The sequence below is a fragment of the Amphiura filiformis genome, chromosome 13 (genome assembly GCF_039555335.1).
Source record: "Amphiura filiformis chromosome 13, Afil_fr2py, whole genome shotgun sequence".
Classification (NCBI taxonomy): domain Eukaryota; kingdom Metazoa; phylum Echinodermata; class Ophiuroidea; order Amphilepidida; family Amphiuridae; genus Amphiura; species Amphiura filiformis.
Window position 1 is genome coordinate 32,355,456 of NC_092640.1, and position 14,401 is coordinate 32,369,856.

General features: G+C 38.5%; 1 protein-coding gene across 1 annotated transcript; it reads right to left on the minus strand.

Moving 5' to 3' along the window:
* Positions 1 to 838: 838 nt before the first annotated feature.
* Positions 839 to 8,052, minus strand: LOC140168250 (uncharacterized). Its single transcript, XM_072191585.1, has 5 exons — positions 7,926 to 8,052; positions 3,529 to 3,681; positions 2,249 to 2,482; positions 1,765 to 1,920; positions 839 to 1,067 (listed from the first exon to the last, which is right to left on the minus strand). Exons 1-5 carry the CDS (start codon positions 7,990 to 7,992, stop codon positions 892 to 894), a joined length of 786 nt encoding a protein of 261 aa, XP_072047686.1. The 5' UTR covers positions 7,993 to 8,052; the 3' UTR covers positions 839 to 891.
* Positions 8,053 to 14,401: the final 6,349 nt, after the last annotated feature.

The window sequence follows — 14,401 nt, forward strand, 5'->3', positions numbered from 1 at the left end:
AGGCTTAGTCTTTTACGTGGTATTTTATTATACCACTGGGCATAAATCGATAAGGCGTTCGACTATGGTGCGAAGGGTTGCGGCTTCGAACCCTGGTGGTGGCTAGTACATAGAAAAATAGAGTTAGCTTGAAATTCCCCTGGACAGGGAACTTACTGCTAGTAACCCGTACGAAACTCGGGGAGCTGATCCTGGTTGCGATGGTCATTTGTGGAATATCTAGGGTGTGCAAGCTGCACAGTCCCAGTGTTGTTCTTAAATGGTTTACGGAATGATGTGGGCCGTAGTAGTCAGCGTCAGCGACAACCTGTATAGTGTGCTGAGGCTTGTGGATCAACGTTGTGCCTGTGCGTAGCACACTACATTTACTGCGCTTTTTTTTACATGTAGCCCAGGCCTACAGACGACAGCAAAATAATTAAGGTATCAGTTATATTTACGCCTGTATCTACAGGGTGTCTCAATAAAAAATAGGCCCTGCGGATTGGGGGACTTAACTTAAAATGCTGGCAGTAAAATTAAAACTTTTTTAAAGATTCAAGAACCATGACGTTTCTTCTCTAAAATGATGCACAAATCATCAAAATCCGTTCACGCGTAACTGAGATAATATTGGGATTATACAAATAGACCCATTTTCGGAATCTCAAAAATATTAAAAAGAATATTCAAAAGAAAACTTTCAGTCTTGCTGTTATGATGTATTAACCAATTATTAATCTCTCTAAGAATATTATTCCTACCTTTCTCTTTGTGTTAACAATATGTGAAAGTATGTCTTAAGGAACAACCATGACAACAGGGGCATGTCATGTGGGTCATTTAAGTTTCATGAATCGCGAGAATTGTCTGACATTTGTACATCAACTCAGCAACTAATCACGTCACATGTTAATCCGTGCAGCATCTGTAATCCCTATAAAACGAGCGGTAGTAAGGGTCACAATGGTACACGGATTCTCCACACCATCCTCCTCTGGAACAACAAAATCCGGGACATTTTGCTTCTTGTCCATTGTCAGCTGGAAAATTCGGACCACATTGCCAGTCCGCTCGACACCAATCACCTGTAAATATCGTAAAATAACGGAAAAAATGGAACATAGGCTATAAATTACCCGGGTGGGGGCACTCCCACTTTGGAGGTGATGCGTATGTAGGGCTCTTAAGACCCCCCTTTTCAGCGTCGCTGTCACCCAAAGACCCCATATTTTTTTACGAAAACAATGCTCTGTCATCGGAAGACCACCTATTTTTCCATTTGATCCGCCCAAAAACACCTACAAGATCAATTATTTGAACAGCAACTTTGAGCTAGAAATTCAATGTTCGAAGTTTCTGTTGCGCTGTTTCGGCTCTCACCCAAAGGTTCCATTAAAAATAAAGGTCATATTCCTACCCAATGACCCCATATTTTGCTCTCACCGAATTCAGGCCCACAATGCCAAATTTGTGCGGACACACACTTGGGTCCTGTTGGGACCAGGCTCAGGCAAAATGCTTAAAGCTTAAATAAGCAGGCTGGCCTATATGATTAGAGAAAAGAAAGAAACAGGATCCAGGAAAAATAGCAAAGGAAAAGAACGGCCACTCCCAACAAATAAATTGTACAATTATTTCTTTGTCAAGAAGAGCTGGTTTAATTTTACCACGAGAGCAAGTTAAAATTGATATCATTTATGAGCACGCATTACGACATACAATTAGAAACTGTTGGTATTTTTGTCGAAATTTGTGGTTAATCATTATAATTTGTGTACTCACGTAAGATGCATCTCCTATCTTCAACCGCTTCACCAGTGCATGAGCCAGTTCCTTCCGTCTCACAGACACGGGTTCGAGTCTGCGAGCCGTAACCACATTCGGCACTGCATTCAGACCACAAACCCCAAGGGCTCCAATTAGGATGAGACCAATATGCTAAAAATAATAATTAAAAAAAACCCAACAACTTTGTATTATTATTATAGACTCACTTAAATCTTGATTGAGTTCCTATTTTGGTTATCAATAACGAAATTTCTAACCATAAATCTGCAACCCGAAGGTGATTGGAGAAACAACGCGTACGCATTGTGGTGTCATTTCCACCCCCATGGCCTAAATTAATTTTGATTTTTCTAGTATTTATAGTCTTTCGTCCGGGGTGGTCATCTTGCCCTCCCTGTCTCCCGGTCGGTGCGCATCTGCTTTATGAACTTTAGGGAGCAAACTAGCAATATTTACCATGTTTACCAAACAATCTCACCTGATGTTGTCACTGAATCGGAAGTCATAGTAACGAGTTTGGAAGTAGGTGTGACTTTGTTTGAACCTGGATCAGTGCTCGCTGATCCAGATGTAGTGCTCATGGAATCTAAAGTAGATTTCGTTAAGGCTTGTTCAGTTATTGCTGATCCAGATGAAGTGCTCATGGAATCTAAAGTAGATTTCGTTAAAGCTTGTTCAGTTGTTGCTGATCCAGGTTTAGCGTTCACGAAGTCTGAAATAGATGTCGTTAAACCTGGATTAGTACTTGGAGACATAATCGTATATGGAACTTAAATATTTACTGACATGAGTGAAAAGTTACCTAGCCGGATTTCTAATTAAAAATGTATAGGAGGGGCTCCCTCTAAGTTTGTGACATTTTGCAGACTTAATATTACAAACAAATGGCAGCCTCCAGCGTCATGTATCAATTTATGTTATTGGCTGATGGGCAGAAGCATATCGGGGGGCACTCAACATTAATGACCATACGGGTATGCCCCAAATGAAAGACCCCTTTTGGACCGCGCGCGCAGCATCGAAAGACTCCTGAATTTGACCAAACCAGAGCTTATTCCTCACTTTTCTGGTTTTTCTTAGGCGATTTTCAACCACAATCGCAGCTACAAAAGACCCCCTTTTACCGGTACGCGGGCAGTCAGCTCCCAAAGACCGACTACCTTAAATGCCGGTGTGCATACTCGCCAAAAATTATGAGGTGTCCGGTGATAATACACTCATTAACATTGCATTTGTTTTCAGGAAACAAATAACTTTTCATAAATTCCGCATATTGACGAACCAGAGATAAATATCAACCGCCCCTTTATGTGTTGACCGTACAGAGCGACGTTATCGATTTTTTGTAGTCGAGTCTGTTTCTATCATTGTTGCTACCCGGGCGCGGCAAATCGAGTACATGCAGTGGCGGCGCCAGGAAAATGGGGGGGGTATAACCAACACATTTTGCCCAACATTGCTGCAAAAAGTGGACATTTTCGTAATTTTGAGTTTTTACTGGGGGGTGGGTAGCTGGAGGAAAAAGTTCTGACTAAGGGACATTTCCCCATGCCCCCTCCCACGGGGCCGCCACGTTTCACCATGTAGACATTTTACAGGTCATAGAACTGTTAGAGATGGCTTATATATAAATGTGTTATTTGGTATAGAAGGGATGTCACTTCCCTAACAATCCTCTAGTGGCACTTCCTTCGTGGTATTATATTCCCGGGATTATATTACTACAAGGCTGGTGGGTTATTTTAAATGTCAAGTTACCTTTGCCTACAGATGAGGAGCTTGTGCCCTTGGGTGGATATGTTTTGTTTTTGTTGACTCCTAATGGTACCGTAATAGCAACGACAAAACATGTAGCAACAGCAATGATGATGACAGCGATCCACACGCCACGATTCCATTTTCGTTTCTCTACTACATTACGACAGAAAGAATATGGTTAATAAAATAATAAAATAAATAAAATAAAATTATTTTGATTTTGTTGACAATTAGGCCTAGGTTTACCAGGAATGTATTTTATACATTGAATTTTATCACAAAATTAACATATATTAGGCACCACATTCAATTTGGTCCTATAGAACTATCGGTGCCCGATTAGGTACCGATGACTCTTAACATCACTCCCTGGAGATATAATAAATTGTATCAAGCATAATAATTAACAGTTGTATAGTGTTGTTGTTTTTCATTTAAATAAAAAACAAATGCACTGTACAAATCTTCAGGGTACGATAAAAAGTGTCATCGGTACCTCTTCGGGGACCGATAGCGCAATAGGACCAAAAAAGATGTTGTGCCTCAGGGGCTGTGCAATAATTATGAGCCCTTGGGGCACGGACCAATCAGCCTCATTCTTCACAGATGACACGAATAGTCATCATTCCAAGATTATGACACCGCCCTCTGTTGCGACAGTTCCTAGTTTTTGATGCCCAAAATGAATTGTAAATGCATATAACGCATTTTTGCAGAGGATTCAAAGTGCTGTAATTTCGCTGCTACTGGCAAATCATCACAATCAGATCGCATTAAGTAGGCCGGTTGCAGCCGAAAGAGGCCAAAACCTATCCGCACTTAGATTGTAACATCGCCCAATTATCTGCGCAGCTCCCCCAAATTATATTTGGGTAAAGGAAATTTTTGATAACCAAACATTCAACTACCGGTAATCACCTATTTTGAAAGCAGGAGGAAACCGGAGATTCCGGAGAAACCTGCGAGAGCGAGCATAGATCGGGATAAACCAAGTGCACATTACAGTCCTTGGGCACGACCGAGGCTTGAACCCGGGAGCTCAGTGGTGCAAGAGGAGGGAACAACCTCATTTGGGGCTACGATGGTATGAAATTGAAACATTTTTGCGCGCGAATAAAATGTCCCAGTAAAACCAGACAAAATATTTTAATGCTTCCGCTGCCACTGATGTCAATCGTGACCTGTATTAGGCCCTAATCTCTTAGTATGTGGGAATCTAACGCGGGTTGATTATGTCATAAACGTTTGTGTAACATTATGTTGATAGGTTGCACCATACTGCTCCCAGAAAGTATCCTTACACTTGGAAAAACATTCCTAATTTTAAAATTAACCATATTTGGATATTTATTTTTTTAATAAACGCACTATCTAATCCGGCACATTATGACACCCAATTGAATCCAATGTGACCTCCAGAAGTAAAGTTACAAGCATTTGATTGGACGAAAGTCCAGTTTTAAAATTGACAAACTGACCTATACAAGGCGACAAGATTCCAACAAGCGCAAGAAAGAGACAATTCGGTTTCTTCAGACAAGCTTTATTTAAAGCATTTTTTATTTCATTTTCTTCTTCTCTGTACTTGGGTGCAGGGTGGCCGAGCGGAGCGGGCTCCGATTCATAATCAGAAGGTTGCGGGTTCGACCTCTGGCAAAGCCATCGTATTGTGCCCTTGAGTAAGGTACTTTATCTTGATTACTAGTCTCCACCCAGGTGTATACATGGGTACCGGCATTCTTAAATGCTGGGAAGGTACCCCCCCCCCCACAGCAACATTTCACTGCGGAGTCTGGTCTAATCGCTAACGAAAGAGAGATTGGCATTCCGATCTGTAAAAAATGCAGGTTCGACTCCTTTTTCACCTGTACTTTTCAGGACTTTTATTCTATTTTTCAATTCTTTTGTTTCAGTTTTCTAGTTCCTTTTGTTTAAGTTCTTTTGATCCCATCAACTTTACTTCTGGAGGTCACATTGGTTTCAATGGGGTGTCATAATAATTATGCAGGCTATAGGCATCTATCAAAAAAAAATTACCCAAATATGGCTTAGTTTTAAAATTAGGAATTTTTTCCCCAAGTGTAATGATACTTTCTGGGCGCAGTATACGTATCCTAACAGCATTATGGATACGTGAATCAAGGAAACTAATAACTGCATTCATATTTCCGTAGGTCTGGCAGTTTATAGCAGTTAGGACGCGGGACTACCGATTGTTATTGTTCTGCAAGGCTCACTCAGTCATTTAATAAGGCAATACAAACGATCGAATTTGGTATTCAAATGAACAATATTTTGAGTTACACCTTTTCAGTGTAATTTTTTTTTCTCGGCCAAATGAAAAGCAATAATTTTCATTTTTCAGTAAATGTCAGGAAAAACTGTAATGCTTGATACTGTATTTTTTTTTCAAATCTTAGTGTTAAACTTAGTCGTGAAATTCAGTCATTTAGTGTAAGATTTTCGATTTTGATAGGCTTCAACTCTGCCCGCGAGCCTTTTTTTGGATCAACCTTTTAGCTTTTCAAAGTAATATAGTTCGCTAAAGAAGGATTTTTCCCAACTTTCTAACGCACATCACCGTGAGCGATATATCATAGTTTTGTCAGAATTTCCGTTTTGATTCCATAAGTTTTGACTACCAGCTGAAAAAATGTCAAATCCACGCGTGAAATACTAGCATTGTGGATCGATATCTCTAGGTGCCCGGCCTGGATACAGTTTTGCCAGAACTTCAATATAGCAAAGAAATTACCTAGTGTTTCGGTATAGTGCATTTTGTTTGTGTTTGTTTGAAATTGCTTAAACCCACCGAAAGTCATAATGAAGCAGCCAAAACAATACAAGGTTAAACATGGAAGTTTATAACAACCTATTATAATGACCTAAAGGAAAAATCATTTATGGCAACAATGAGCCTTGCATTGTAAGTCATGGTTAAAATGTGTTGAGTACCCACCCCACCCCCATAGGCCACATAATATTACATACCGGTACCTTATAATATTTATATAGCACGGCTATAGCTATACATTTAGAAAGTAGGTCCTATAGCGCTAAATTATGACAAATAGGCCTACACAAACCCGAACGCAAGTCTGAAGGGTGTAATGAAAATGCCAACCCGCGATGGGGGGGGTCATACCAAATCGCTGGTCAGGCAATCCTGGTTTTCAATGGAAAAGGGACCTGGGTTGACAACAATTGAAATATCGATTATTTCTGCTGGTTGCTCTCGAGATAAAGTACTGAGTTGGACATTTTCGGAGCATGAAGGGAAAAAGGGTAAAATAAAAACGGAAATTCTGACAAAACTATAATATATAGACCCACACGATGTGCTTTACAGAGGTGGGAAATATCTTAATTTAGCAAACTATATTAGTTTGAGACGCTAAAAAATGAATTCCGTAAAAAGCTCGCGTGCGAATTAAAGGCCTATAAAAATCAAAAATATCACACTAAAAGACAAAATATGATGCTTGAATTATAACACCAGGATTTTTTAAAAAATGTATATCCAAGCACTATGTCTTTAACTGACATTACTGAAGAAAAAAAATATTGCTTTATATTTGACCGAGAAAATAAATTTCATTGCAAAAGGTGTATCTCTGAATTGTGCTGATTTTAACATGTATCGATCGACTTTTAGCGCGACTATGCATTTCTAAAGAATTGGTAGTCCCGCGTCCTAACTGATAGGTCACTTGGTCAGGAAATTCAAGCAGAAGATTTTCTTTCATTTTTCTGGTGTTCTTTCTCAAAGTGTCTTTGTTCTTTAAAAAAAAAAAAGTACGTGTACGAGTTCGAAACAATAGTGTACAGTGGGGGAGCAGGGTGTTAATAGTGCTCTCCCTGACAAAAAATGAAAGAGAAAAGTCCAACAAAAATGAAAGAGAAAATCAAAAAAGCAAAAGAAAAGAAAAGGGGCAAGGAGCCCGTTCTCCACCAAAACTCATCCCGAACATTGGGCCAAAATAGTGTATACGCATTGTCCAAAAAAGCCCTATTACCCAGACTATCGGCCTGTAGGGTTAAAAGCCGTTAAATACACATGTGCTAATTACACATAATACGCGATGTGTCTATAAATTGGAAAAGGAAAGGTCGGGGGAAAGGTAATGACCCCATACGGGTATGCACTGAAAGACCCCAGTTTTTGGGTCTGCGTATCTCCGAAAGACTTTAGACCCCTAAATTGCTCATTCCTCACATTTCTGTTTTTCCAGGCGATTTTCAACCAGAAAGCCAAATAAGGAACTTGATTTCGACCGTGTCAGCTCTGGAAAGACCACTTTTGTCGACACGTTGTCACCTCCCAAAGACCAATATCTCCCAATTCCGGGGATCACCAAAATATTGATGATGTGCCCCCCGGAATGAGCAGTACTTACTTTGAATCGCATCTTCTGTATTTCGCTCCGGTTCCTCCTCGAATAAAATGTAATTATTGTCTGACATTGTTAAACAGTGTTGTATAGAACTGTGTTACACTGTTTCTTGTACGATGTCGCGTGATACTTTGAGAGGAAATATGCCAGAGAATGTATAAAGTATTAATTGCATTAAAGGAGCACTTCGTGGTCAACAGCAGATTTGAGATTTTTGTTCATACCATACTTTTTTGAGTATGTTGAGGGATGTGGCTTTGGATCACGTAGTGCCCCTTTAAAGCCACAAATTCCTGTAAAAATGTTTCCAGGAAAAGGATAGTATTATAAATTATGGTCTGATTTCCCTCTATGCTACATAGGAGGACTAAATGGCATATTTTACACCACAATTTTTCATGTCCTTAAGGGGTATTTCGTGATCCTAGCTTACTCTTTTTATAACATTTTTTTGTGTCAGTTCCTGAGAACTGACACCTTCTAATACAGGTTTGACGATCACGTGACAATTCGAATCATATCAAAAGATCACATATGATCTGTAAAAATATCAATATCGATATCAATAGGCCTACTATTTGCAGCAACGAAACGGACCACAGCTGATGTCTATTTGAATAATATAAATTGGGTCGTCCACATGCCAATTCGAACCCTGTATAATTGATGTACAAAAAAAGTTGGCCAAATTTAACTTTTTCGTGATTTACTCATAACCGTTGTTTTTACACCAAATCTGTATATTAATATGCCTTGATGTCTTGCATTAAAAATAAAAAACACAACTTGCTAGGTTTTGATTTTGATTCTATTACTGTTTACTAATATGTATTGAATGCAAGTAAAGTGAAACAAGATATTCCTGAAAAAAATTGGTGTCAGTTCCAATTTACAATGTAATTATTATTTTAATGTAATGTTAATGTAAAGTTTTGCACTGCAGCACTAACAAGAACATTTAGTGGTAGTTAATTTATCAGTATAGGCCTAATTATACACTTACATAGGCCTACGTGTTTTGGCGCAACGTCAGCCTTCTATTCTTCAAATTTTTTCACAGGAGGAAGATGGCGAATTTCATCATTCGATATCAGCAAAGTATCAGGCCCTTGCAACTCCTATACCAGCGCAATACAAAAAGATTTTTTGTTTAATTAACACTGGATGTTTTTTATAAAAAAATATTGCATGTGATGAAGAAGGGGACTGGTGGTTTATTTGTGTAAAGGTCAAAATAGTATTCGGAATGGGTCAGGACTCTTGTTTCGTCATCTTCCTTCATCCAAGACTCACAGTCTTTGAACCTGCTCATTGTCTGGTGCTTTTTTTTTGTTGTTGTTGTAATTTTGATTTTGAAATGGAGCCTTGATCTTTAATAATAATAATAATAATAAAACCATGCTTATAAAGCGCAATACACAATTAAGTCTCAAAGCGCTACATAAAAAACACTGTATACAAATAACAACAGAACAACAAGTTTAAAATGTAACCATGGTTACAGGCATGATATAGAAATGAAGCATTAAACATTTTTAACATTAAACAAGTATGTTTTCACAGAGCATTTGAATTGATCAACAGTCTTAGATATTTTAATATTGTAAGGAAGATTGTTCCAGAGCTCAGCTGCAGCAGAAGAAAATGAACGTTGACCATAAGAATGAGTTGACACTGGTGGAGTTACAAGAAGAAATTGAGAAGTAGAGCGAAGATTGCGTGTAGGCTTATATTCATGAAGAAGTTCTTGTAAATAAAGAGGTGCAAGTCCATGAAGAGATTTGTAGGTAAGAAGAAGAATCTTATACGTTATGCGGGATTTGATAGGTAGCCAGTGTAGTTCGCGGAGAATTGGAGATATATGATCACGAGATTTTGTAAGTGTTACAAGTCTGGCGGCTGAGTTCTGAATGCGTTGAAGCTTAGATATTTGTGAATCAGGAAGACCATAAAGTAAACCGTTGTTATTATCCAAACGACACGTTACGAAGGCATGAACAAGTTTTTCTGTAGTATGTTGATCAAGATATTGACGAATTCTGCTAATTTTGTAAAGAGCATGAGAGGCAGATCGACAAATATTATTTATATGAGATGCCATGTTTAGATCATTTTCAAACAGAACACCAAGATTGCGCGCATTTAAAGATGGTTCAATCTGAGCATCGCCGATACACACAGTTGGAATACTATCACTGGATCTGAAGCGTGATGTAATATGAAGAACTTCGGTTTTGTCTTGATTTAACTTTAGATGATTAGCAGTAGACCAGTTTTTAATATCCCTAACACATAGTTCCAATCCTGAAATTGTAGCTGATGATTTATCATCTTTCAAAATAACATAAACCTGTGTGTCATCTGCATAGATCATCCAAAGGGGATGAGTACATTGTGAAACCTAAAGGACCAATAACAGAACCTTGAGGTACACCCTCATCAAGAACATGAACAGAAGATTCCTTGCCATCAATAACTATCGACTGCTGAGAACGATTTGTAAAATATGACTGGAACCAATTTAGAGCAGATCCAGTTATGCCGTACTTATCAGAGAGACGTTGGAATAAAATGTCGTGATTAATAGTGTCAAATGCTGCTGAATAATCCAAAAGAATCAGAACGGCCTCCTGGCCCTTATCTGCAGCAAGTAACAAGTCATTGAAGACACGTAACAATGCAGTCTCTGTGCTGTGATTAGATCTATAAGCACTTTGCATTTTGCCATTTAAATTGTTCTCAAGAAGGTAACTTTGTATCTGTGAAGTATATGCACGTTCGATTGTCTTTGAAAGAAACTTTAAATTTGCAACAGGCCGGTAGTTTTTTAGTGTCTCCGGATCTAAACCAGGTTTCTTGATCAGAGGAACAATTTGAGCATGTTTTAAATCGTCTGGAAATTTTCCATTGTTGAGTGATAAATTCACAATTCACAATAGTTATTATATAGGCCTAATAATTATTATTAAATGTATACATCATTCCTTTCTTTTCCGTACTTATTCTTTCCTAGGCTTACATTTTATCACTCCCTCGCTCTCATTGTCCCTCTCACCCTCCCTCTCTCATTCCCATCATTTTCCTTATATTTCTATTTATCTACTTGTTTTTATTATCCTTCCTCCAGCCCTCTCTCATTCTCCATATCCCTCCTCTCCTCTTCCTCCCCCCCTCCCAAGACTTCTCACAGAGGTGAATCTGTCCCTCCCCAACCCCTCCCCCTTTGGATACGCCACTATTTCTATACCAATCTCCTTCTTAAAATAAAATTAAATGGAAATTTCTTAAAAACAACCTTTATAGGCCTATACTTATACTTACATGTATACGTATAGCGATTACCATTATACGGTGTAATATAGATAATGTATATGGACTGGAAATGGCAGCCTTCATACATTCTAATGTGTAATCGATCACCAAGAGCATTCAATTTATTTAAATGAAACACCTATCGTCAGGTGGGTGGTAAAGATGATTGCATCGACAGCTAAAGCCTCCTTATAGTCTTCAGACCCACACAAGCACACATTTGGAATACATGAGTACAATGGTACCACTTTACACATGACTGCCCTTACACATGACTGTAGTGTGGTCACTTATTGATACTCGCCTGTTGTGTAGAGCGTTAATATGATGCCGGATCAGTGACCAATTTAATGGCGGAACCCTTTATTCGAAACAATGGTACCACTTTTATGAATAGCCTGTCGCAACTTCTAATCGGCATCAAACGAACAAAAGATTATATAATCTATTGCGACTCTATTTCTATTTAAAACCTCTTTGGTGATAACGATTAGACTCTTCTTTGAAGATCTGTCTATGAATTTCCAGTTTAGTAGAATCAAGGATGATCTCCTGGATGGGACAGCTTTAATTAGCATGAGGCCGCATTGATATGTAAATAGCGTATTGTTATTTAAATTTGTGCCCAGACGTATTGAGGGCGACAGTCATGTTATCCAGACGGAGAATGGCTGCATATGCCGGGCATGTCAATTTGCTGAATGAAGGCTGATAATCACCTTTCTATAGGTAATAAGCTAGTATATTTCGTGTACCAGTTGGTTATAACAAAAAAATTAGTATCATATTAAATATATTAAATGTATAAACTTTGAAATTTACATGAATTTGAAGAGCAGAGCTTCGAAATGTAGCTAAGTCAGGTGATGTGACCACTGACTTTTTTTTGTTCCTTATGACCAAGGGAAAAGTTTGACATATCTCACGACTCTGTAGGATATGATGTACATCATCATCATCATTTTATTTTCATTCAAATCGACATACAAAATATATATAAAAGACACAACATTTGAATGAGGAGATGCTCAAAAGGCCCAAAGGCCTGAAGCGAGCACCCCCTTACACTGCCTTAAGTTACAACGTACAATTACACACAGTTAACAAATAAAAGAAAAAAGAAAGAGGAGAAGAACATGCAAAGAAAGAACCAATATAAATATTTATAACATTTCATATAGACATTCCACAGTTCACAGAAGAAATTGATAGTTGGTGTGGAGATGGGTGAGGTCATTAAATAATGCCTAAATATTAGATGTAATTTTTTATTGGACTTTTCTTTATTTGTAACTTAAACTGGTTTACTGATTTTGCCATCTTTATATATTTATCACTAATATTCCATTTCCTAGGACCGGCAGCTCACCGGAAGCCCGTGTTGTGAGGGCCACAAACTCCGGCTACGTATACAGATACGCAAACGCAGACTTTTTTTGTTCTTTAGGCTGCGTTCACATAGAAGTATACTATTCGGGTATACGGTGCACGTTTTACAGGTGCACGCGTATATAGTTCAATAGAGCAAGGCAATTTCATAGTACCGGGTCACATAAGGCTACGATCGCATAGAAGTATACTATTCGGGTATACGATGCACGTTTTGCAGGTGCACGCGTATAGATTAAATCGAGGAAGGTAATTTCATAGTACCGGGTCACATAAGAGCTATTCGAAAAGGCCGTATACCTGCGTATAGTATAGTATAGTGGGAATCGCGCGTGTTCGATTTTAGTGCAGCGTATACCGTCCAAATTTTAAAAACCTAAACCATATGTGGGCAAATTCATTTTTTTAATAGATGCACTATCTAATTCTGCACATTATGACACCTCATTGAATGCAATGTGACCTCAAGAAGTAAAGTTATAAGCATTTGATAAGACGAAGAAAATAGGTAAACTGACATACTCGCTATTCGCAATACGAAATACGCTCATGCGATCAGGCTGAGTTCACATAGTAGGCCTATACTCCTATATGAACTCAGCCTGATCGAATGAGCGTATTTCGTATAGCGAATACCGTATACCGTATACTTCTATGTGAACTCAGCCTTATGACCAGAAGAAAAGTTCGACATATCACACGACTCTTTAGGATATTTGGTTTAAAAGATAAACCGCTGAGTGCACCAAATCCGCGTAACTTACTAGTTTAGTAGCTTACTTCTTTAGTAACTACTCCGCAACTGCCGAGTATCTTACTAAACTAGTATTTTTGGGACTTGCGCTGAAGCGTATCTGGCGAGTAACTACTTCTTTAGTATCTTAGTAGCTCTTAGTTAATGGAGCAGAAAATCCCAACCAGCACCTTTAATATCACGTTTTTGACCACGCGGTCTTACGTCGTCAATTGTTATTCAATAACAGTGTTACGTTATGTCACGAAATACCCCGGTACAAACAAAATACCCTATCAGTGTATTTTGCGTGTCTTGTGATTTTGTAGTAGGCCTATAGGTTTGTTTATTCTGTCACAGAGGGGCATAACACACTGGGGGTGGGGTGGGGGGGGGGGCTCAGCCGTGTAGTTTTTGTAAAATTCCTTTCGGGTTCTAAGTAGTTTACATGTACAGTCGGGTATCGGGGTCAGTTGTAGGAGGGGGAAAAGACAAAAAAATCTGGTGGACATCATTTTGGTCATTAAGGTGATATTTTTTGTTTACTATGCCAATATTCAAGTTAAATTATTTTTGCCCAAAAAAATTTACACTGGGGGTCACAGGTTGGGATTTTTAAGGTTTTGGTTTTAGGGTGTTGACATTTCCTTTTGTGAGGTTGTTTTTAGGGGGTTTGGGTTTTTATTGGGGGTGGTGAGTTAGCAAACCCACTCATTAAAAGGGATACCCCCGCAAAGTCTAACTTAGTACTCATTTCAAATGACCATACGTCATAATAAGCCGCAAATATGGATCTCATTTTGGGACCTTTTTTTATACAATTTTAGTATAAAGTTTTTCAATTTTTAAAAACATCACAAATTTCACCTAAATGATAGACCTATTTGGTAACAATGTCGCAAAATTGTTTTCAATTTGCCAAAATATCTGACAATCGTGGGCATAGTACTTACTCTGCCCACGATTGTCAGATATTTTATTAGTAGGCCTATTCTATTCAAGCATCAACCGGATGGGTTGGGATAGTGTGGCATGTAATTCCTCA